This window comes from Paroedura picta, chromosome 11, assembly GCF_049243985.1.
Source record: "Paroedura picta isolate Pp20150507F chromosome 11, Ppicta_v3.0, whole genome shotgun sequence".
Classification (NCBI taxonomy): domain Eukaryota; kingdom Metazoa; phylum Chordata; class Lepidosauria; order Squamata; family Gekkonidae; genus Paroedura; species Paroedura picta.
The window spans coordinates 4,598,835-4,624,537 of record NC_135379.1 but is presented as its reverse complement, the minus strand read 5'-3'; the positions used below and the strand labels follow the sequence as shown (position 1 = coordinate 4,624,537).

General features: G+C 49.0%; 1 protein-coding gene across 17 annotated transcripts in view; it reads right to left on the bottom strand.

Moving 5' to 3' along the window:
- Positions 1-25,703, bottom strand: part of LOC143820810 (sodium channel protein type 5 subunit alpha-like) — a 245,193-nt gene that overhangs the window by 152,474 nt on the left and 67,016 nt on the right. For all 17 annotated transcript variants that reach the window (XM_077304089.1, XM_077304071.1, XM_077304078.1 and 14 more), the window contains 3 exons: positions 21,545-21,673; positions 11,151-11,242; positions 3,177-3,407 (listed from right to left, as the gene is read on the bottom strand). In XM_077304089.1, the coding sequence (XP_077160204.1) occupies positions 3,177-3,407; positions 11,151-11,242; positions 21,545-21,673 (452 nt within the window). The remainder of the gene's footprint in view (positions 1-3,176; positions 3,408-11,150; positions 11,243-21,544; positions 21,674-25,703) is intronic.

Genomic DNA, 25,703 nt, shown 5'->3' with positions numbered 1-25,703 from the left:
GTCTTCCCATAGGGTGTTTATTTGGTTGCCCTGCCACAGCTGGGACACAGCCCGCTAGGGACTATGCATCGTCTCAATAAGCAGTCCAGTGACATGGCTAACATTACCAGGGGTGGGAAGCCCTGGGAGGGGGGGGGAGCTGAAGTTTTTATGATCTTGCTGCAACAATAACTCCCCCTTGGGCTTGCTGGTTTTCATGTACTTAATATAGTAATTATCACCGTGTTTTCATTAAATCATGCCAGATGCGCATAGGGTGGACACAAGAGAAGCAGACTTAAGGAAAACGATGCCGCAGCTGCAGGAAGACGTCGGATGACAAAGCTCTAAAAAGCAGGTCAGCGGCTGCACAGTTCCCAAACAACATGAGCTACCACTGGTGTTGTGTAGTGGTACAGTCGCTTAGAGCTTGGTCTAGGGGTTGAGAGCAGTGGCCTCTAATCTGGCAAGCTGGGTTTGATTCCCCGCTCCTCCACGTGGAGTCAGCTGGGCGACCTTGGGCTAGTCGTAACCCTGAGAGTGCTGTTCTCAAAGAGCAGTTCTCTCAGAGCTCTCTGAGCCCCACCAGACCAAACCAGAGCTGGCAACCCTAGCTATTCAGGTTCTGAGAGGCAGGAGTCTGCAAAGGAGCTGTCCAGAGTGCTGAATCAGCTTGGTGTAGTTGTTAAGAGTGGCGGCCTGGAATCTGGAAGCACAGGTTTGATTCCCCGCTTCTTCACATGCAGATGGCTGGGTGACCTTGGGCTAATCATTGGCCTGTTAGAACTGTTCTCACAGAGCAGAGCTATCAGAGCTCTCTCAGCCCGTTTTGAGGAGGGGAAGGCGATTGAAAGCTGCTTTGAGACTCCTTCAGGTAGTGAGAAGGAGTACCCAGCAAATTGCTATCAAGAGAGGCACGTTTTCCTGCATCTCCCTCTCTAGCCCTTAAACCAGGGCTCCAAAATGAGGTATCCATGTGTGCCAGGGCACCCACTAAATGTTTTCACAAAGTGGGTGAAGCCAGGTGGGACTAATGACCAGCAAGTCTGACTGGCCACTGGAGATCTGATTGGATGTGCAGATTTTTTAAAAAGCTGTTTTGGCAGCAGCTTCTACTACCACACAAAGATCTGATGGGACTGTGGCGGCCATTTTGTGGCTGGCTCCACCTCCTCTGGCAGCCATTTTGGGGGCAGCCATTTTGCAGCTGCATCCACCTTGCTGCCAGGATTCCACAGGTTCTAGCTTAAACCAACAACAGTGAAGTTCTTGCTGGGATCAAGGGATCATGTGGGTGAAAGCCTCGTGGTTTGAGAGAGAGCAGTGAGGTGGGGAAAGGGGGTAAAATTGCCGTCCCTCCCCTCTTCCACCAGCAAAGCACCGTGCAGCAACCATGTGCACCCATAATGTTGACGTGTCACTGGCTACAAGTCATTAGCTCTCGGCAACCTAAGAGCGATTCCTTCTCCAAAAACTTCCCGGGGACCTGGGACACCTAATTTCAGTCCCTACCCCGGGAAACAGCTACGAGTCGCATCGCCAGGACTTGGCACAGCTACCTCCCCCAGTCCGACACTTCATTTCCCATCAACGACAGAGCCAAAGTGAAAGAGAAAGAAATGTTTTTTGCTCCGATTGGCCAAGCACAACTAAACGACAGCCGCCAAGATGAGCAGATGCAGTCTGACAAGGGGGGATTTTGCGATTGTTCTTATTAACCTACAATCCGCCACCAATGCCTGAATGCAACGTGAGCACCAAGCCACAGGCAAAAATAAGGACCCCCCCCCAAAAAAAAATCAGCACCCTAGGCAGGGCAAATTTAATAAGGGGTCCCTGTGAGCCGGAGTCATGTTGATCGTGGGATATGAATATTTAAGTCTATGCAGATGAGGGAGAAACGAGTTTTCCTTTTAAAGACGCTGATCAGCATTTTTGCGGAAACCAAGAAGCAAAATGCACACATTAGATAATGCGCTTTCAGTGTGCTTTTGCAGCTGGATTTTCTAAAGTGCACTGGAAGTGCATTACCCAACAGGTGAGGAATCTCCCCCGTGTGTGAGCTATTGCAAAGCCTCCTGTGTTGGCTTGATTCTTGGGAGATCATCACATGCCTCATGGACGAGGGCTGCCAGTTCCAGGTTGGGAAAGCTAGAGATGGGGAGGGGGAACCTGAAGACAGTGGGGTTTGGGAGGGGACGGTTTTCAATGGAGTATAATGGCATAGAACAGGGGTGGCCAAACTGTGACTCTTCAGATGTCCATAGACTACAATTACCATGAGCCCCTGCCAGCATGGTGCTGGCAGGGGCTCATGGCAATTGTATTCCATGGACATCCAGAGAGCCACATTTTGGTTACCCCTGTTCCTTAGAATGGAACCCGTTTTTCACCAGTTAGAAATTGAGCCATCGGGCTTTCCACTGGCCCTCAGGGCTCTTGTTTAGTATTTATTTATTCATTTCTGTGCTGCCCTTTCCTGAAGGCTCAGGGCGGCCGACATCAGTCCAATACAACTGAACAACCAAAAACTCATTAAAACGTTAATTATTGAAACCGATTTGCCATTGCCAGCTGACATTTCCAGGGTGTCTTCAAGCTTGGCCCCACGTAAGTATCATTACAGTAGTCTAGCCTCAAAGTTAACTGTCGCATGGATCAGCGTGGCTAGGTGGGCTGAGTGCTGAAATATAGTGCCTGTGTACTATATGAAGCTGAAGGAAAAGCAGCTTTAGCCACCAGGCCTTCCAAGTTTCTCCCCCAACAAACTGATGGATTTCAATATTACTTCAGTTGATGTTCAGTATCCAAACCTGCAGTCACATATCGAATTGACCACTATAGCGAGCAAAACACATGGAAAACAGAACACCCACCCCAAGAATGGGGGGAAACCCAATGACTCATTCTGTTTATGCAATACATATTCATTCAGAAGATATTCCCAGCCACATATGTACATTGAAGCTCATTTGTTACTACATAGAGATTTTTAGCATAGAACTCACATTTCCCCCCCATCACTTGTGTTTGTTTGTTTGTTTGTTTTAATTACTGCTTGCAATTTTAGGGATTTCCCAGCAGAAACCTCATGGCCTTCTCTCAAGGCAGAGCGTGCACATGTGTGTTCCAAATTCTCCCACGGACATGTCTTCAGGCACACTATCCGAACCGACACGGAAAAGAGGGTTGCCTACCTCTATCGTTGAGAAAGTCATCCAGGGTTTCCCAGGTCTTGTATTCCGAGGCAAAGGTGCCGTTAGTGCTGTTGAACTCGGTGTAGTCCCTGACGCACTTGTTTCTCAAGTTTCCCATGAAGAGCTGAAGGCCAATGAGGGCGAAAACACTCAAGCAGAAAACCGTCAGGATCATCACGTCCGCGAGCTTCTTAACGGACTGGATGAGGGCGCCCACGATGGTCTTCAGACCTGGAGAGACGAAAGGTCGGGAGATCACAGATGGAGAGATGAAAGGTCACTCACCATCCTATGAATCCCAACACTCCATCGCAGAGATGGCGCCGAAATCTCTCCTCCTCCTCCTCTCTCCCCGCCAAATACTCAGTTGGGTGTTCTTCCTGCAAAATTTTGCCTCAAGTAACACCGGAAGGCAAAATGTGGGTAGAACAATTGAGGGCAGGGGGGAAGAATTCAGCAAGACTAGCAAAATTTCTTCTTCTTTATACCGAACACATTCTTCTTCCTATTGGATGACATTGCAGCTGTTGATGGTGGGAGGGAGGGACTTGACAAAACAGTTTAAATAATGTTAACTGCTTTTTTTTTTTTAATTCATACTTTAAGCTCTGGTTTTAACATACTTTAATGCTGGCTTTCTCAGCCAGGGTTTCATCAAACCCCAGGAGCTCTTGACCGCCCTGGGAGGGTTCCCCAAATGGGTGGGAGTCAATTTTCAGGTTTCTGGAAACCTGAAGAATGTTTCAGGGGTTTCTCAACAGTAGAAAAAAAATGGGGAAAGGCTGTTTTAATGATGTATTTCTATAATGATTTTAGTGTGCTTTAATGTGAGAGTTTAGGGTATGTCTGAATTTAGCTGCCTTAGTAGCCCTATGAGGCAAGCAGGAGGGGTAAAAGCTGCATTGATGATATTTAAATAATAATAATAACTATATTAGAAAGCAACAGAGAAGAGGCTTTTCCACATTCTAACTCTCCTCCCTTATATGTTTCTATTTCTTCAATTGTGGTGGAAGGGCTTCTGGTTCCAAATGTGTTCTCATCCCTCTAGTGGACAATTCAATATTACCTCAGTTTATGCTCAGCATACAAACCTACAGCCATACATAAACCAATGTTATATCGAATTGCCCACTAGAGGGAGCAGTACACATGCAGAACACAACACCCCACCCCAAAGAATGTGGGGAAACACAATGACTTATTCTATTTGTGTAATAAATATTATCTAATCAGATATTCCTAACCACAGATATATACATAAGTCCATTTGTTACTACATAGAGATTTTTAAGTATAGAACTATACAGCAGGTTTGTACCGAGGCTATAAGGCATAGTGGAAATGTTTGTGTTGTATGTATAACTGGCATTCATATTGTGTCTTAATGCTGGATGGGATAGAGAACATGAATTAAAAGTCCGAAACTAAAGCTTAGGAGGGGAACAAGAAACTGACATTTTAAAATTTTGGCATTTTGGATACATTTTCCCTGGGAACAGCAGTGTGAATGGTAGGGTCCAGAAGAGTCACAATATCCAAAGTTTAGTTTCTTCATCTCTAAACTTGCCATTTGAATCTCAGAAACCTTGGATTTAGGGCACCATTCCCACCCCACCCCTGGGAAAAATCAGATTTCAAAAGACTGGGTTCGGGTTTCTGAAATCCATCAAACTTTAAAGGTAAAGGTAAAGGTATCCCCTCTGCAAGCACTGAGTCATGTCTGACCCTTGGGATGATGCCCTCTAGCGTTTTCATGGCAGACCCAACACGGGGTGGTTTGCCAGTGCCTTCATGCTGCGGGAAACTGTGCTTTTGTTCTTCTATTTAAGCACTCGGACGGGAGAGATCCCCAGTTCCTGACATTTGCTAAGAGCCCATTTTGTTATATGTCAGGCACAGCTGTGCAACTTTATAAACAAAGCAAAACTTGACCCCCCCCCCCTTCCCGGGCTTGGCTCCAGCAGACAATTTCTGCTAATGGAATGGAAAGGAGGCAACTTTCAACAATTCCCCCCTCCGGCTACAAACCTCATGTTGTTCCTCGGAGTCCCCTGAGCCTCTCGCTTTGAAGGAAGCCCTCCTGGTAGGGGGCCTTGGCTGGTGTTTCCTAAGGCGGAGGTGGGGGGGGGGGCGCAGGGAAGAAATGTGTTGCAATGTCCCTTCCAACACAAATCAGATGTGACATCAATGTGATGGGATGACACTTCTGCATTGGCCTGAAACTCTATGGCAGGGGTAGTCAAACTGCGGCCCTCCAGATGTCCATGGACTACAGTTCCCATGAGCCCCTGCCAAGTACACAATTGTATCTCTACATTCCAGCTTCTTTTGGGGTCTACCCACAGCTGGGTTGGGAATTAAGTAGAGATTTGGAGGGCGGGGCCTGGGGAGGGCAGGGATTTGGGGAGGAGAGGGACCTCAGCAGAGTAGAAAGCGGTCGAGTCCACCCTCCAAAGCAGCCATGTTCCCAAGGGGAGCTGATCTTGGTCATCTGGGGACCAAACTTAATAGTGGAGGGCATTTCTAGGTGCCACCTGGAGGTTAGCAACCATAGGTCCAGCTCCTCCCGCATCCTTGGTGGGCCAGCAGCAAACTGCTTACACCTGAAAGCAGTCCATCTCTCCTGTTGCAAAACTGCTGTGAAACGGCCACAAAATACACGGCGGGAAGACCCAACAGAATGGAATCCCGGAGGGGGATAATCTTAAACACTTCTGTCTCAAGGGACGCTCCGAGGAGCTTTTCTGTTCAACGCACCATCTTTTTATGTGCGGTCGTAAAAATGTGCAGGTGGGAACCGTTAAATGGCCCCCGACAGATAAACTTGTTTCGTGCTGCCTAGAATTCGATCTACCGAGACGGAACATCGGGAAAGAGTTTTACTGCTTATGACCGCAGCTGTATCGTTTGATGTGGCCATCGGAAAGATTTTATTATTGTCGATGGAACAGTTATACTACCCCCCACCCCCACCCCTGGTTCTGGCCTTTGCACCCGAGGGTGTGTTTTTTTTAATTGTTAAACTGTGATTTTAATTGTATTGTCGGATGTACGGTGTTCACCACCCTGAATCTGCTTGAGTGGAGAGGGTGGTTTATAAATCCAAAGAAAAGAATACAATAAATCAATAAGGCCTGGCTTTAGACCAGCTGTGAGAGCAATTTGGTTCATTATTAAAATGCTGAGTAAGCATCCAATAAACTCACGTAATTTGGATTACAGAGCAGGGGACAGATAGATTACATTCTATATTAGTTTCCGATGCTTTATGACTTTTCTGCCCCTTCTCTCACCCTTACCCAAGGCCTGTTAATTAACCCCCCTGAACTTTAGGCAACTTTTTCATGTCAGTTCCTTCCTCGCCCCCTGGCCGATCTTGGGCTGGAGCTTCTTGCAGCTCAGTTTAAACTGAGCTGCAACAGAAGCCAGACCCAGCTCAGAACTGGCCGCCCCCACCACTCCTCCTGACCCGGCTGTGAGAGCTTCTCTTGCAGCGCGGTTTAAACTCTGAACAGCCTTGCGTTGTGGTGGTTGTGGCCAAAGCAACATTTTTCAAAACCTGCACAGCTAATCAGATCTCAAATGGCCAATTGCCCCTCCTGACCCCGCCCACCCGGCAGTCATCGGGGAAGGGCTCTAACTCCTCCACTAGAAATCCATTCCAATGCTTTTCTAAAGGTGCGCTCAGACTAGCACCCTCTCTTGCCCGTTGGCTAAACAGTAGTGTCATTCAGGCCTCCCTGGTCCTCTGTCTGTCCTTGGGGAGTGCAGCATGACTCTTCCTCAAACAGCAGCCCATCCCTTAGCCTACTGGAGGGGGTTGCATCCAGATGCCTCCAGGGATTGCGCAAGGTCAGAATGAAAGCCCTGCTCACAATCACCAATTGCCCCCCCCTCCAAAATTAGATGGCAATCACAACGCGCATAAAATTGGCATAAATGTTTTACTTAACATTTACAGGTTGCCTGCCTCTTCATGATATTCAAAGCGGGGTTCTGCTTTGATGAGGCAGTGTCAGGGAGGGAGGGAGAGCAGCGGAGGGCTTGGGATGAGGCCAACTAGTGAGGTGCAGGCCCTTCCGGGTTGCAATATGTGGGTTTTTTGGGATGCAAGGCCTCTCTGATGGATAAATTTTGTGCCAGATGTGTAAGAGAAAACTGGGGATTCCCAATGGCTTCCAACAACCCTTTCCCCCAGTTCTGTCACTGGGAGATCACTTGTAAGAGAGGGAGATCTCCACCCACCACCTGCAGGTTGGCAACCCTAGCCATATAGACCAGCTGTAATTCTCAGAGATCTCCAGTCCCCACCTGGAGGTTGGTAACTGTAGCAAAACAGTTATGCTACTACACAACAGTCAAATGTAGGTGGGGTGGGGTGGGGCTGAACATGTCAGTTCTGGCAATGCAGGAGACGAGGGGGGGAGGCCCAGTGACATCACTTCCTGTGATGTGGCATTGGGAGCAGCCCAGTCACATCCAGTGGGAGTGTCTGGGTGACATCACTTCCAGGGACGTGGCAGGGGGGCAAAGGTAGCTGTCAGCACTTCTGCCGTTTCCTCGAAGCCTGAAAATAATGTCAGGGGTTCCTCCACGGTCAAAAGGCTGAAAAAAGCTGGTCTAGATTTACCTTAAGCTGTATTAATAACTCAGTGTAGCCTATTTCTTACATCGACTTACACAAACCAACTTGTTTATTTGTTTTCCTCTTTTCTCTCTCTTTTTCCAACTGCTCAGATATGGGTATCATGGGGGGTTTCTTCTAAAGCACAGCCTTTTTTCCCTTGCCAGCCAGGGACATGAGAGGGACTTGCAGGTGCGATCTGGCCCAGGTGGTGTGTCAGTGCCGGTATGACTTCTATCGCCGTAATAATACGCCGGATCTCTTATCGTCGGATGCAAGCAATCATCGCGGCCGCACAACCCAGCCGCGGAAGCCGCTTTGTCATCGGGCGGGGATTAAAGAGCCACCCCGTCCTTTGCAAAAGGGAGCTTCAAAGAAATCGATAACAGGGATAAGTTAAGCGATTTTTAATTTTCTTTCTTGCCTTCCGGAGACAACGGCTCGCTGCCACCGATGCAGCCCTGAATATCGATATATATATATATATATTTTTTAAAAGGTTTGTTTTTCAAAGGGTGTTTTCTATGTGCACAGTTATTATGGTTTTAAATAGAAAGATAATCTGCTCTGTGTTGGATATCCTCCCTCATATATAATCTTCTCATCCATCAGAACATTTCATTTTGATACTTCCCCCCCCCTCCCTTTCATGTGCAGAATGCCAGCTGATACAACCAGAAATGTCTCTTCCGTGCCCACCGAGGTAAAGACGGTGCAATGGCTCCGTACGAAGCCTGCATCTCATTCCCCCTGCCTATTTGCAATTGCTAATATCAGGGGGTGGAGGGATGTGAGCCTGTGCTTTTTGCTAGGAACCCTAGCTCTGGGTTGGGGGGCAAGAGATTATTTGGAGAGGGGTGGAGCCGAAGGAGGGCGGGGCTTGGCAGGGCAGGGCAGGGACTTCAATGGGGTATAATTCCACTTTCCCAAGCGGTCATTTTATCCAGGGGGATGCATCCTTGTCTCCTGGAGAACGGCCATAATCCAAGGAGATCTCCAGCTACTACATGGAGGTTGGCATCCCTGGACTTTGGGAAGGGGGGTCGCTAGCCTGCACAAAGAAAATAAAGCTAGAGTGCTCTGTCACCTTGGGGGTGAACCCACCACCACAGAGCTAAAAACGAAACAGGAATGTTGTCATTCTGAAAGCATCTCGGACATTGAGGTCCTTACATGTCATAGCTTTGAAAGCGGCTTCTTAGGCACATGATTTATCTGGGCTATTAAACCTTAATAAACTGAAGATGAAAGCTTCTTCTTGAAAGGGGGGGAGGACCAATGGGGCAATGGACTAACGAACCTTACCCTGGCAAGGACCCTGATTTCTACACCGCTCAAGCCCTGTTCTCTAGACTTGAAGCACTTCCTCCTCTGACCCTCCGAGTTCAAGTGTTCGGGTGGTTGTTTTAAATCTTGTAAATCTACAAGAAGGGTTGCCAACAGGCCTGGAGAAAACCGCCCTGAGCCTTTCATGAAGAATGACTGGGACATTCTTACTCAAATAATGTTATTCACCTCTCCGCTCTGGAAAGCTTCAATGGCCAATTAATAAACATTAAGCCTCTCTTCAAAGGACAGGACGTTTTGCTCCAGGGCTGTTGGCAACCCTAGTCTCCTCACTGTCTTCCTGGATTCAGGTGGAGCTTTGGCTGCAGAAGGTCCTCTGTTCATTTCCTGGCATCTCCATTTTACCGATTTCTACCCGAAAAACACACCAGTGGTCAACGCAGCGTTTTTACCTGAAATGCGCTGCGAGAGCCGATCATGGCAGAGGCCATGTGGGTGTTTTGGGTCAGCTCAAGAGCTACAGTATGAACATTTGCCATCTAATGGAGCGAAAGACGCTCCCCGTCTCCTAAATGGATGTTGATTCCCCACCCCTTCTTTTCGGAAAGCGTTCCTTTTTAGGCTGTTTTTTGACCTGTAATTGGCAACATCTGTTCAGGATAATCATCTGCAGGAAGGACCTGCCATGCACAGGGTCATTTTGCCATCTTTTCCCCCCTTACCTTGCCACACAGGTCTGATACATTTAATACTAAGGCTATAGGCAGGGTTGCCAGCCTCCAGCTGGGTCCTGGGGATCTCCCACCATTACAACTGATCTTCATTGCTCTCTTTTGGATGGTGGACTCTGTGCCATTGTACCCAAATTAGATCTCTTCAGCACTCAAACCCCTTTCCCCCCAAGTTCCCCCTGGCCAAATCTCCACGGATTTCCAGGGATTTCCTGAACCAGAGTTGGCAACCAAAGACGAATGAGACCTGTCTGTAGATATGCTAAAGGGTGTCTCTTCCCAACCATCTGTTCCTGGTCCCATCAACAAATATAAGGTCTTCTACACCTTGACATGAACAAGAAGTCAAGGAATGTTTTGAAAATTCCACATAGCCAGTCAAACCTCCAGTGGCCAATCAGAAGCTTGGCTGACCAAGAGCCCAACTGGGCCCACCCATTCAGCGGGTTCCAGGAAATGCCCCCTGGCACTCTGTGGGTGACCTCTGGTTTCGCACCAGACCTCACTGAAGGGAAAGCAGAAATGAAGAGCCGTTCCTTTGAATGGGGTTCACACAAGAGGATTCTCTAGTACAGGGGTAGTCAAACTGCGGCCCTCCAGATGTCCATGTACTACAATTCCCAGAAGCCCCTGCCAGCATTTGCTGGCAGGGGCTCATGGGAATTGTAGTCCATGGACATCTGGAGGGCCACAGTTTGACTACCCCTGCTCTAGTAGATAACGTTCAAATTCCTCAAGAAACCATCTTGAATCTTGAACGAGTCATTTGGTTCAAATTTTAGGGTCATCAGATGATAACAAGAAGGTGGGATCAGATGAACCCCTTCTTTCTACTTCATCATCCCAGTTGTAACCCGCAGCAATTTTCAGTTGTTTTCCAGATTAGCTTTGACTCATTTAAGGAGAACTCATGCTCTCCTTCCCTTAAATCACGTTGTTTCATATGTTAAAATTTATACCAAGCCAATTCTCACGGGAAAGATTTTGTTTGTTACTTTAAAAAAATTCAAATGCCCAAACCCTCAAATGGCCTCAAAATGGCAGCAGGGCAGCTGGAACAGGCACATTCTGTGCTCACTGGTTATTGGTTGCCAAATTTCACCATGATGCCCATGAAATATTGCTGTTTGGGTCAGCGGGAGAACCGTTGGCATATTCTACCAGCAGGTCCCATTCCCAGTGCCTTCCATTCCCATACCAAGCATGTCTCATGAAGCATGTCTCATGATTCACGGTAAGTCCTACCCCCAGGACAAAAGGCCCCCAGGAATAGCGCATAACTTTCAAGACAGACAAGCCCCCTTGTTTAACCGGAGATTGTGTTTTCACCTGAAATGACTGAGATGGTTTTCAGTGCCCGGAGAACTCTGAACGTCCGTAAGGCTGATACATTGCCCAGGTCGACAAATTCAGTGATGTATCTGCAAACAAGGGAAAGTCACACACGCTGACACACGCCCAGACAAAACAGACCACGACGAGAAGGCCAGTAAATTAACAGCAGCAAAAGAAGGAGCAGGAGGAAGAAAAGGGGTGGGGGGAATGAAAAAGATCATTTGTTGTAGGACATGAGATAATTCAAAGATCGAGAGGTCTTACCTGGCTTGGTCAAAACCCGTGCGTGTGTTTTTAAAAGCCCTGAAAATCCGAAGAGAAGAAAAACTACCTAGTTTTGTTAGCTTTCCTACAAACCTGTTGAATTAAACCACAGTTATCTGGAAATACACCGCAGGGGACATGGACAGAGTGTACAAATATTGCATGGATGGATTGAGGACTTTATGGCAAGCCTAGTTCAAGAGAGGGGGAAACTGCTGGCTCTTTGAAAGATCACTACGGTTCCCAGCTTTGAGTCGGGAAATACCTGGAGATTTTGGGAGCCTGAGGTGGACAGCATTTGGGGAAGACAGGGACGTCCATGAGATACAATGTCCCAGAGTCCACCTTCCAAGGGGGGTCGTTTTCTTCAGGGGACCAGATCTTTGTCCTTTATCTTCCCAAGAGCTCTCTAATTCCCACCTGGAGACTGACGACCTTAATCGGCTGGGAGGAGGGCAAAGCAGAGACCGGTATGAAAATGCCTGCTGGAGCTTTTTAAACCCCAAAATGCTGATCCGACACAACTCCTTGAGCTCGGCTCCCCAAACAAAAGGGCAGCGACTCGAAACAACCAGCCAGTAGCCGGAAGAAGACCCTGCTAATAAACAGAAGAATCTTGGAGAAGAAGATGCCTACTGGAATTAGAGGTCAACTCCCATCTGTGGGGAGAGCAGCTCATCTCCTCCTTGATGGTTCTCCTCATTCACGGTTCTCAACCAGGGTCTCATGAAACCCTGGCGTTTCAGGAAACCCTGGTTGAGAAAGCCTGCTCCAGAGGAATTCTATCTGAATTGCACTTCAAGCCCACCTTTGGGACCACTGAGAAAGCTGCAGCCACGGAGAGGACGGGACGATGGCGTGGCGGCTTGTGGCAGCAGACTCATCCCACGTAAAAAACACCCAGAATGATTACAAATTCATCATCTGGCAATTCTACTTCCACCCGTATTCATTTCTTCACATTCCGCATCCCGCCAAGTAACCCAAACAACACGGCTTGTTGGATGAGCGATGAACAATTTAAGGCAGGGGAAGTCAAACTGCGGCCCTCCAGATGTCCGTGGACTACAATTCCCATGAGCCCCTGCCAGCATTTGCTGGCAGGGGCTCATGGCAATTGTAGTCCATGGACATCTGGAGGGTCGCAGTTTGACTTCCCCTGATTTAAGGGCTCGAAAATAAACGGGGCAATTAAAACCAACTAACAGGTTAAAACCAAGCGGGACTTGATTATAGATCAGCACACTATCCTTTTATTACACAAGGTCAGCTGGGGGGGGGGGGACTGACCGTTTTTAACGATGTTTCTCCCTGTCGGAAAGCAGTACAAGGATGACAAGAGAATAAAAACACGGCAGGTATTAAATTAACATAGCAATGCTGGGAAGATGATTGCTAGTTAGCGCTCTGACAAATGGTCAAATATGCTACTTATGCATTAATGCGTTTTGAGCTTTGCAGAGAGAAACGTCACTGGTTTCCCCTCTTGATTTCATGGCTTTGGGGCTCCAGGGTTGAATTTCCCTCCCCCACCCATTTCAACTGATCCGTATAACATACGACCTAACTGAGGGTACATTTGCCACATCTCTAGTCCCTGAAAGCTTATGCGACAATAAATGTTAGTACCGTAAGACCACAAGACTCTCTCTTTTCCCCCCCTTACTAATAAGGACATAAGAAAAGCCCTTCTGGATCATACTAGGGGTCCATCTAGTCCAGCCTCCTGCCTCACACAGGGGCCAGCCAGTTCCTCTGGAGGGCCAGCAACAGGGCAGAGAGGCCGAGACCTTCCTAAGAACATCAGAAGAGCCTTGCTGGGTCAAACCAGTGGTCCATCTAGTCCAGCATCCCATCTCACATGGTAGCCAACCAGTCCCTCTTAAGGGCCAACAGCAGGGCATAGAGGCTGAGGCCTTCCTAAGGCCATCAGAAGATCCCTGCTGGGTCAAACAAGTGGTCCATCTAGTCCAGCATCCCATCTCACATGGTAGCCAACCAGTCCCTCTTGAGGGCCAACAAGCAGGGTATAGAGGCTGAGGCCTTCTGTTGAGGGGAACTGGATCAGACTAGTGGTCCATCTAGTTCAGATTCTTGTCTCCCATGGTGTCCAACCACTTCTAGAAGATCAACAACAGGCCATAGAGGCTGAGGCCTTCCCTTGAAAAGAACATCAGAAGAGCCTTGAGGGATCAGACTAGGGGTTCAGCAAGGCCAACATTCAATCTCACACAGTGGAAAACCAGTTCCTCTGGACACCCTTACTGTTTCTTTGGGTTTAATTCCAGGGGGAAACATAGTAAAGGAAATAAATACGAGATGGGTATAAATATGGAGATTGATAGATATATCCTTAATTGTGGAATGCTGAACTGACTGAGACCCAGCCACTGGTCTCAAACATTGTTCTGCTGCTCCAGACCAATGCAGCTACCCACCTGAATCTACCGTCACCGTGAACAACCAAACACTCTGGAGCAGGGGTAGTCAAACTGCGGCCCTCCAGATGTCCATGGACTACAATTCCCATGAGCCCCTGCCAGCGTTTGCTGGCAGGGGCTCATGGGAATTGTAGTCCATGGACATCTGGAGGGCCGCAGTTTGACTACCCCTGCTCTGTAGGGTCAACCCCAGGGCCTAGAGGCCGAGGACTTCCCCTGACCTTACTGCCCATCAGCTTCACAGGATGCCTCCAAGTTCTCATATTTTGGGAGAGGGAGAAGACGTTCTCTTCGTCCGCTCTCTGCACACCATGCGCAGTTTTGCACAGGGATCGATCAAAGAGCTGATGGTTTTCTGTCCTCTTGAAGGGCCTTGTGAGGCCGGCACAAGTACTACCTCTTGTTCCTCCTGTGTGCCAGGTGAACTCACAGCGTCTCCAAGCATCTTGTTGCCAAAGAAAACGGGGATGCGTTTACAGAAAGCCGCTGCCCTGACTCCCAAGTAGGAAGCCGAAGCATTTCTTCCTCTCCGTCCTTGCCGTCTACCTCCTTCTGTGCTTGCGGGTTGTTTATCTCCTTGCGACCAAAGTCCCTACTAAAAGAACAAGGACGTTCTGTGCCATCCTGAGTATTCTTATACCTGCCTTGCAAAAAGTTACACGCTCGCAAGAACAATTTTATTAACCTGCCTGCCTACGCAGACGTGCACTCGGCTAAGTCCAGGTTTTCAGAAGGATGCAGAGCTGTTCCTGAAACCAGCAGGCCTGTGCCTCTGTTCTCCTCTCTCTTTGCTCATGGAATGCTAGGGTGGGAAGGGGCCATACAGGCCTCCTGGTCCCGTCCCCTGCTCAGTGCAGGACCAGCCTAACAGGGGTAGTCAAACTGCGGCCCTCCAGATGCCCATGGACTACAATTCCCATGAGCCCCTGCCAGCGAATGCTGACAGGGGCTCATGGGAATTGTAGTCCATGGACATCTGGAGGGCCGCAGTTTGACTACCCCTGCCAGGCATACTGGGTTGTGACTTGATGGCACTTTTTATTTGTACACTCAGAAGAGGTCGTAGATTGGGGCACCTGCCCTTTGGCTCTAGCTGAGCAGAGGGTCACAGAGCAGGGGGATATCCCCACCCCCAGCAAAGTAAAAAGGCTGGTTCATTCCCCTCAACAGCAAATTCTCACTGACTCAACGTAGACATTTGCCTGGAGATGAAATCCGAATTTTCATTCTAGTTCAAGGGCAGGATTAATTTCCGGTTAACTCAGCAAAAAAGAAGAAGAGGAAGAAGAAGAGTATTCGGTCTCAGAGAAGGAAAAAGGCATCACAATGCTTGTCAGCTTTTCAGCGCTTGCTGTCCATCAGCAGCAGGGACTTGCAAAGAGCCACGGCGTGAATTATTGGAGACATCTGCTCGTATTTGCAGCGCTTTCTCCCCGGACTTTGCGGCAAGGTTTGCTTTTTGACAATCAAGGATTTGAATCGTTTTGCAAAAAGGCCCCGGTCTGGTCGCCAGATGGTTCCTGCTCACCTGATTAGCCGTTCACGAGGACAGCCATCTCCCGTGAGGGTTGCCAATCTCCAGGGAAGGCCTGGAGAGCACCCAGAGTTATTTCTTCAGATTCCGGCGATCCATTCTGCTGTAGAAGATGGCTGATTTGGAGGGTGGATTCCATAGCATTAAGATTGCTCGCTCCATATAGGGGAATATCTAGAGATTTTTTTGGGGGGGAGCCTGGAGAGGCTGAAGGTCTGGCAACTCGGGACCTCAGCAGGGTGCCAGGTCATACTGTCACCCACACAGTCCACCCCCACCCCCAGAGCAGGCCTGTTCTCTGGGGGAACAGATCTCTGCCACCTGAAGACTCACGGTCTCCAGATTCTACATGGAGTAGGCAAAGAAAACCAGCAGGCTCTAGAATCATAGAGTTGGAAGGGACCTCAAGGGTCATCTAGTCCAACCCTCTGCACTATGCAGGACACTCACAACCCTCTCGCTCATCCACTGTCACCTGCCACCCCCTTGAACCTTCACAGAATCAGCCTCTCCGTCAGATGGCTCTCCAGCCTCTCTTTAAAAATCTCCATAGATGGAAAACCCACCACCTCCCAAGGAAGCCTGTTCCACTGAGAAACCACTCTGTCATGAACGTCTTCTGGAGGTTTAGATGGAATTTCTTTTGAATTAGTTTCATCCCATTGGTTCTGGTCTGTCCCTCCGGGGCAAAAGAGAACAACTCTGCTCCATCCTCTACGTCTTGGTCTCCAAACCCCTCACCATCTTTGTTGCCCTCCTCTGGACATGCTCCAGTTTGCCAACATCCCTCTTCAACTGGGGGGGGGGGCAAAACTGAACACAGGACTCCAAGGGAGGCCGGACCAGAGCAGAGCAAAGCGGTACCATCACCTCCCGTTATCTGGACACGATACTCCGTTTGATACAGCCCAAAATCTCATTTGCCTTTTTAGCCCCCGAGTCACACTGCTGACTCATGTTCAATGTGTGGCCTACTAAGACTCCTAGATCCTTTTCGTACATGCGACTGCTGAGGCAAACACAAATCAGACAGCCCGTTTTGGGATGAGCAAGGCACCGCAACCCTTCTAGGTATATTTCTTTGCCCTCCCTGGGGAGATGTTAATGTCAAATGGGCAAAGAGGTGGGCAATTTCAGTGCTACTCTAATCTGATTAAATGATATTCCCCTGTAACTGAATGCTTTCCAGAGCATTACGCCGGCCCAGAGTCCTTTCGGTGGGTAATTAAAATAAAAGGTTAGAAGCTCTTGAAATTCTTCAACGGCCGTCTCGAATCCGAGAATCAAAAAGAAACGTGACCCCGGCCTCCACCGTCAAACGGACAAAGCGTTTCGAAAGGCGACCGCAGCCGGTTAAGAACCACTTAGATGTTATTGACATTTCGCCGTGTGCCCAAAAGGCCTGCCAAGCAGGTAGCATAATGCCTGGAGCCGGCGGTCCTTCAGGCAGCCTGATTAGCTCCGTGGGTTTTGGCCGGAGCCGCGGCGAAGCTAATGGCTGCTTGTCATGATTCCCCCATCGAAGCAGCGTCTTAACAAATTTATCTCCGGATCACGGCCCGTTGAGTTCAAGCGCCCGATAGGCAGGGTGGGCTTTACAAACTCAAAAAGGTGCGGCCTACAAATCTTCCAGAATTGAAGACTTTGGAGACTAGGGTTGCCAACCTCCAGGTGGTGGATGGAGACCTCCCACCATTACGACTCATCTCCAGGTAACAGTGACCAGTTCCCCTGGAGAAGATGGCTGCACTGGAAAGTAGGTTCTATGGCCGTGTAGCCCGATGAGGTCCCATCTCTCCCCAAATGCTGCCCTCCTCAGGCTCCACCCTCAAAAGCTCCAGGGAATTCCCAACCCAGAGCTGGAACTCCTGTTGGGGGCAACCTAGCCAACTTCCTCCATGAGGAAACTCTCCCAGTCCCTGCTGGATCTCCAGAAATCTCCCAACCCAGCACTTGCAACACTACACCCAACAGGGTTTTCTGGGTGGTCCCAATATTGACCGGGGCTGACCCTGCTTAGCTTTTGAGATGTCACCTGAGATGTCACCTGGGCCATCCAGTTCAGGCCAAATTATCCCAGAAGAAGAAGAAGGAGAAGGAGAAGGAGAAGGAGAAGGAGAAGGAGAAGGAGAAGGAGAAGGAGAAGAGAAGGAGAAGGAGGAGGAGGAGGAGGAGGAGAAGGAGAAGGAGGAGGAAGAGGAGGAGGAGGAGGAGGAGGAGAAGAAGAAGAAGAAGAAGAAGAAGAAGAAGAAGAAGAAGAAGAAGAAGAAGAAGAAGAAGAAGAAGAAGAAGAAGAAGAAGAAGAAGAAGAAGAAGAAGAGTTGGTTCTTACATGCTGCTTTTTTCTGCCAGGAGTCTCAAAGGGGCTTCCAATCACCTTCCTTTTCCTCTCCCCACAACAGACACCCTGTGAGGGAGGTGAGGCTGAGAGAGCCCTGATATCACTGCTTGGTCAAAACAGCAGTATCAGGGCTGTAAGGAGCCCAAGGTCACCCAGCTGGCTGCATGTGGGGGAGCGGGGAATCAAATCCAGCTTGCCAGATTGCAGTCCGCACTCCTAACCACGACACCAAGCCGGCAATCGAGTAAATGTGACATCCGAATGCAGCCAGGCTACAGAATCACAGCCATTCCCTGTTAGACTTGGCCTCAATTCAAAGTGCAGGTCATAACTTCTAAAACCCTAAACTGTCCAAGGCCTCAGAGTCCAGATACACCAGTTTAAACCTGCCTGGGAACTTAGGACCGCTGCGACGGCTAAGAATAAATACTGGACAAAGCCCGTTTTCTGCAGAATATCCCCCTGCACTCCACTCCGTGCACAGACACACAAAATTACCTGCTTGACACCCGGTCATCTTGCTCTCGGGACCTGGGTTAAATTGTTTTTATTTACCTGACCGTTTGATTGATAGCCCAAATTTGCTCTGATATTCCTACCTTCTCCTGTCCCCTTCGATAATGACTTTATAGGTTTGGAATCTGTTTCGGCTGGTTTTATGAGCCGGGTCTGTCCAGCTACTACGGTCTCAGCTGCGATTATATCTTATCGATGACTCCATCTTCGCTACACTGCGAATATAACAGCTGGGGAGGGGCACAAAACCCTGATTTTTTTTTTTAAGGGAAATTACACTAAGAAAGTGGATCATCACCATCTCCAGCTTTGGTGGCACGGAAAGACCAGAATTAGGGAGGTGCCATCTCACATGAGCACAGTAGGGTAGCCAACCTCCAGGTGGCGGCTGGAGAGTCAGCATGGCACAGCGGTTGCTAATCTGGAGAGCCGGGTTTGATTCCCCGCTTCTCCTCCACATGCAGCCAGCTGGGTGACCTTGGGCTAGTCACAGTCCTGATAGTGCTGTTCTCACAGAGCAGTGCTTTCAGAGCTCTTTCAGCCTCACCTACCCCCGAGGGCGTCTGCTGCGGGGAGAGGAAGGGAAGATGACTGTAAGATGCTTTGAGACTCCTTCGGGTAGAGAAAAGTAGAGTATAAAAACCAACTCTTCCTCTTTCTTTGACAACTGATTGCTAAGTGACAAAGATGAGTTCCCCTGGAGAAAATGGCCACTTTGGGAGGTGGACTCTATAGCAATCTGCCCCATCCTCTCTCCAAATCCCGTCCTTCTCAGCTTCCACCCTGCCCAAACTCAGAATTGGCAACTGATTGCTAAGTGACAAAGATGAGTTCCCCTGGAGAAAATGGCCACTTTGGGAGGTGGACTCTATAGCAATCTGCCCCATCCTCTCTCCAAATCCCGTCCTTCTCAGCTTCCACCCTGCCCAAACTCAGAATTGGCAACTCAAGGTCACAGCCTCTCCACCTCTAGAACTGTTAGAGTCAAGTCCAGTAATGACTTAGAGTACGGTTGCCAACTCCAGGTTGAGAATGACCTGGAGATTTGGGAGGTGGAACCTGCGCAGTTGGGATTTGGGGAAGAGAGAGACTTCAGCAGTGGAATTCCACCCTTCAAAACATTCAACGGAGCTTGGCCATCTGGAGCTTGAACTGTAATGACGGGAGACCTCTGGGTGCCCCCTGGGAGCTGGCAACATTCTCTTAGACACCAACAAGACTTAACACTTTGTACAAACACCCCTGCAGATTTGCTTGGTTGACTCGGCAAAACCAAAACCAAGACCAAAAAGGGGAACACAAACCAATCTTAACAGGTAGGAACTCAGAAGTTGAGCTGTACAATAAAATAACGTAAAACTTGTTGATTATTTATTATAGTGCCCAATTAACAGCCCCATCTGGGACCGTCACCTTCCTCTTTAAAAAGAGAGAGAGAGAATCTACTGACCAACGAGAGAAAATCTACCGGCTATTCTCCCTTTCCGTGCTGAGATCCGCTTTCCTTTCTGCTCAGGACGGGCCTGTTTTAAATTTCCCGTTGCCAGCCAAGGCAGCAGCTGCCCTGAACACAGACCCTTTTGTTTCCTTTACCAAGGCTTAGGGCTGAATCATTAAGAATTTGCTTTGAACTGAAGATGAGAGTCTCTGCCCGAGCGGCCAATAAGCCAACGTCCAGGGAGGCTCCTGGCCTGCCAAGGGAACGGGTGGGCAGGCCGCCTAATAGGCAAATTGGACCCTGGCCCAAAGCGGCAGACTGGCAGGGGCAGGAGAAGCAGCCCAAGCCAACGCCGCATGAGTCCCAGGCTTGCTGCGCGCTCAGACTAATGGGGGCAGGATCCGTGGGCACCTCCCTTGAACCCTGCTAGGCTGGTCCTGCTGCCAGGGCCACAGTGAGGCTCTGGTGTCTTCATGCGTGATTTTACCAGCAATGCCAGGGCCCAGAAAGGGTGGATGATGAGGCAGGAGAGCACCGTAGGGACACCAAACTCTCTCCACTGTTACATGACCAGCTTGTCAGGGTGAGTAACACATCAAGGTAGGAGTCCCCAAGCCACAGACAGATGGGCTCGCCTGTGCGGCCCACTTTCCAGCCTCCAGGATCATAGATGACCCCTGGAAAGACCTTCTATGCCTCTTTTCCTCTTCCAGGATCGTAGAAAGATCGTAGAAAGAAAGTGATTTGCATTGAGGGCGTGCTTGGTGCAGCGGTTAAGAGTGACTGCGGGTTGGGTTCTCCATTCCTCCTCCCCATGCAGCCAGTTGAGTGACCTTGGGCTAGTCAATGTTCTCATAGAACTGTTCTGACAGAGCAGTTCTCTTAGAGCTCTCTCAGCCCCACCTACCTCACAGGGTGTCTGTTGTGGGGAGAAGAAGGGAAAGGTGTTTGAAAGCTGCTTGGAGACTCCTTTGGGTAACTAAAATTAGGGTACACAAAAAGCCCAGCTCTCCTTCTTCTGTTCTACTAGGGTTGCCAACTGCAAATTGAAAAAAAAAACTCCTGGAGGCTTTGGAGCGGATTCAAGGGGTGGGGGTTCTGGGGAAGAGAGGTACTTAGGGTTCCCAGCTCAGGGTGAGGAAATAGCTGGAGATCTGTGGGGTGTAGCCTGATGAGGGTGGGGTTTGGGGAGGGGAGGGTCTTCAAAGGGGTATAAGGCCATAGAGTTCCCTTCCCAGCCCTTTTCTCCACCCTCCGCTCTCTGCAGTCTGGAGATGAGATGGAGATCAGCAGTAACCCTAGGAAAGCTCCCTCTGTCACCTGGAGATTGGCAACCGTAGAGTCACCTCAGAGGCTGTATCATGCCGTGGAGTAGAATTACCACATTTTGAAAAGTAAAGCAGAGGACATCCCTCCCGGGTGACTGCTTCAAACAAGTGATCCCCATGACGAATCTCATCTTATATCCTCCTGCTGTTTATGCTGTGACCACGGACGATGATGACCCCATAAGGCAGGGGGAGTCAAACTGCGGCCCCAGATGTCCATGGACTACAATTCCCAGAAGCCCCTGCCAGCGAATGCTGGGTACACAAAAAGCCCAGCTCTCCTCCTTCTGTTCTTCTACTAGGGTTGCCAACTGCAAATTGGAAAAAAAAAACTCCTGGAGGCTTTGGAGCGGATTCAAGGGGCATTCGCTGGCAGGGGCTCATGGGAATTGTAGTCCGTGGACATCTGGAGGGCCGCAGTTTGACTACCCCTGCTCTAGGATGCCGCAGACAAGAGAGTTTTTGGAGAAGAGCCGGAGAAGAAGCCTCACACTATGCAAAGAGGAACGCAGGAGAAGGTACTCACGCCATGACAATCACACTGAAGTCCAGCCAGTTCCACGGGTCCCGGAGAAAGGTGAATTCGGTCATACAAAATCCTCGCGCCAATATCTTTACCAATGATTCAAAAGTGTAAATGCCTGTGAAAGTGTACCTGCAAAGAGGCAAAGTTCCAAGAAAGAAAGAAAAAAGCAAGAGCGTTAGCAGATGACAGGCCAAAACATTTAAAAAATGGACGACACCACTGGACTCTAAATTTGTTAAACTTTCCAAACATTTATCTATGCCTCTTCAAGGTGTCAAGGGATGGACGGGCCCCTCTCATATCATAACTGGCGTTTCCAGGTGGGGGCTGAATCATAAGGGCCCAGCTCAGGCAACCAGCAGGAGCTTCAGGGGCAGGGACATGGGTGGTGGTGGTGGTCATAAACTGTGCCATGTTATCTCTTCCAAGAAGATCAACAATACAACCCAAATCTCTGTTGGGCCCCTGAAACTGCTTACCTCATTAAATGCATTGTCAGGGGATCTTATCACAGGTCCCAATTTTGAACGCCCCCCTCCTCCCTCCCCAACTTTTAAGAGCATTTTCTTGTTCTAAGTTTTGGAATACAATAGAACCAGAGAGCTGGAAGGGGCCATCCAGTCCATCAGCCACAGGATTATAAAATCATAGAGTTGGAAGGGGTCACACAGCCCGTCTAAACATTTTGGAAATGTTTCTTTTCAGCAGCACTGCACTCCTGCCACCAACGGCTTTAGCTTCTGTACATCTGCTTGTATTTCTAAGACTTGAAAGCTGTCTTGAAGTTATTTCTTCCCACCAAGACAGAACAAAAACATTTTCAAGAAACAAATGTCTCAAGGATGCTAGGAATCAGCATCATAATGTCAGCCTAACCTAAAACACACATGCCTGTTTAGCCCAAAATACCCAAAAGGGTATACTCGGTTAAAGACTTGTCTTTATCACCAGAACTTCTTTGCCGTGGCTTTGTCCTTAGAATAATAGAATCCTAGAGTGGGAAGGGGCCAGAAAGGTCATCTAGTCCCACCCACTGCTCAGTGCAGGGTCAGCTTCAAGCATCCAGGAGAAGGATCTGTCCAGCCTCTGCTTGAAGACGGCCAGTGAGGGGGAGCTCCCCACCTCCATAGGCAGCTAATTCCATGGCTGAGCTGGACTCATAGAATCCTAGAGAGGGAAGGGGCCAGAAAGGCCATGTAGTCCCACCCCCTGCTCAGGATCTGTCCAGCAGCTGCTTGAAGACTGCCAGTGAGGGGGAGCTCCCCACCTCCTTAGGCAGCCCATCCTACTGCTGAACTACTCGGACTGTAAAAAAAAATGTTTTCCTGATCTTTAACCGATATCATTCTTCATGTAGTTTAAACTTGAAGCCTTCAGTTTTACTGCAGTTTCCGAACTGCAGAAAGGAACACCAGTTAAGCGAAGAATTAAAGAATGGTCCAGCAGAATTGGCAGCATTCCAATGAATGTTCATGACGCTGCCACGGTACGCCCGGACGGTCTGGGCAGTCGTGAAGTCAGGCATGGAAAATATCAGCCGCCAGGGAATAGACCTGCCGCAGTCAACGGAAACAGGCCTTGAGGATCGTGGAGTATTCATTGCGGTCGGTTGGATTGGATCGCGTCTCCCCGAGGGGCCTTTCCAGATGACTGGGTTACCGAGCACAGGGTAGCCATTGATACACCACACTGTGGTTCTTTGCCTGTGGAAAGGGATCCAGATGTTCTGCCTGTTTTATGGGTGGCAAGTCGGGAGCTTCCTTTAAACCAGGCAAGGGAGGGGGGGAATACATTGCCTAGAAACTGCCTGTCAAGAAACAGTGCCTTTAAGAGGCTGACTTATAGGGATATGTCAGTTGGCTGGTGGGGGGAATTGTCAATAGGGCGGGTGGGCCTAAGATCCTGTCATCAGCAATGTGGGAATGCTCTGGCATTTGGGCAAACACTCTAGGGTGGAAGCCATTGAGACCATAACGTTTTCCCCCAACTACCAAAGGTCACCATTACACCGGGAATGTCATGATGTCACTTCTGGTCCACGCTGGAAATGATGTCAGTTGCCTCACCACCAATGAGAACTCAACCTCTTTCCCTTTCTGGTGAGCCTTCGTTCCAGTTCCCAGGAGGGACCTGAGAACCATACCTTAGATACCCAACTCTCATCAATGAGGGAGGGGACAGCCAGAAGTCACTGTGCTGTACGGTTAGGGGTCCTTCACAGTACGATTGTTAGGGGGGTCTTCATACTTATGCATCTTGTGGACTGCAAGAACAAAAGAAGGGTGATACACATGCCTTGTTAATCACCGAGCATGCGCATCGCTCCTTGAGCATGCATGCAGACCACAAACTGCATAAGTGTGAAGACCTCTGTAGATATTGGAGCATTGTACCTGCATGTCCTGCAGCATAAGTAACAGCACCAGTTGTGCCCTGTGAATCCTTAAATTGGCTCTGGTGTTAGGGGCCCCACAAAGTCTTACAAGTCTATGTTAGAACAGCAGTGTTTCAGGGTTTCAGAGGAAAGGACAGCTGACATCCTAGGTAGGGGGAGGTGGAAAGGCCCCTCTCGAATCTCAAGAGGCCACAATGGGGGCATTGAGAAATAAACGCATACCCTCACATTTTATGTAAACCTCCCTCACCCTCATGGGAGGGAGGCACAGAAATATCAAATTGTTCTTTAGCAACTTGGACCAGGTTTGAAAGAAGCCCCGGCCCCTGCCGCAAAGACACTGCTATTATTAGGGCTGGTGTGTCAGAAGGGGGAAATACATCCCGATTGGAACTGTGATTCTGCCTCTCCTAAAAGCTGACGCCCGCATGTTCTGTTGGGTCCAGGCTCAAAGGAAGGCATTCTGTAGCCTTTCCCTCCGGCGCCAGCCACCAGGAGCAGATGGCTGTGTTTATCAGCTGTCAGTCAAAAATAAAAAAAGGTACATTCTGGTTGGCTCAATGAGCCACGCTAATGGTTTAATGCACCGCACTTGTATGAAGCTCCTGCATCTGCTATCCATTTCCATCGCTTGGAGAAATGCATGCTTGCTGTACTTTTTAAGAGAGAGCTAGGGAAAGTATCTTTTAAAAAAAAAAGGAGAGGGGAAAGGTCATCCAAAGATGTTCCTAAAATCCTAAAGAATTCCTCAGCCATATTTCAGAAACCTGTCTTCATATGCCAGTTCTTGGAGCTTATCATTTTAGCAATACTCTCTAATATGGATAAAGGTACCGGACCAAGATGTGGACTGCAGCTAGAGTGAGAGAGTTCTCCAGAGCTTCTTTCTCTCCTCCCTTTTCCCGTGTATTTTGGGAAACATAGTTCCCAGAGCATCTGATGCCACCCACGGCCATTAAGTTTGGAATCTAAAATGAATGGCGTACATACTGTGGTGGCATAGGAACAGTGCTGGTTATGAATGGCTCCCATTCAGTTCTATGGTGCTGACTCCATGAGCTGCATTTGCGAATACTGTTGAGTAGAAGGGATTGCACCGGTGCTTGCCTCTTTGGGACAGGCTCCGCCTCTGGTGGCAGCCATTTTGTGGTTGTGCCCGCCACCTTGTGTCACCTTCCCAAAGGTGCTGGTGGCTCACAAAGATTGGCACCCCCTGCACTAGCCTAATCATCCATTTCTTCACACCGTACTCTTCAATGCTCTTGGTTTTGGGTTCCCCCTTATTTTATGCCTTCGAACACACAGGGGCACTTCTCTCAGAAATGCAAGCCTGGAGGAGAGAGGATGCAGATCAGTGAATACTTCGGGCCTTTTCGCACAGGGATCTTTGTTGCAAATTGTTTGCGGAATGAAAAATCGCCATTTAAAATAGTGGAATTCGTCGTTATGCATACCTGCCTTTGTAGTGGAATCAGTTGCGTTTTTTAGCGTTTCCCACAGGCTTCCGGTCTCGGCAGAAATCGCTAGAAAGGAAGCGCTATTGCCAAGCTTGTCCCGCCCCTGGCCGTCAAGCAGCCAATGGGCAGCCGTTAGCATGCTCCCAAACAGCCCCTTTCCCTTTAAGAAAGGTTTTTTTTAAAAAAAAACGACCCATAGCAACGAATCTAGGTAGATTCGTTGCTACGGAGAGACCCATCCAGCTGCCTAATGTGAGCTGTCGTTTGATTGTATGATCGTTTGCACGCTGCCTCGAGTGATAAAAAA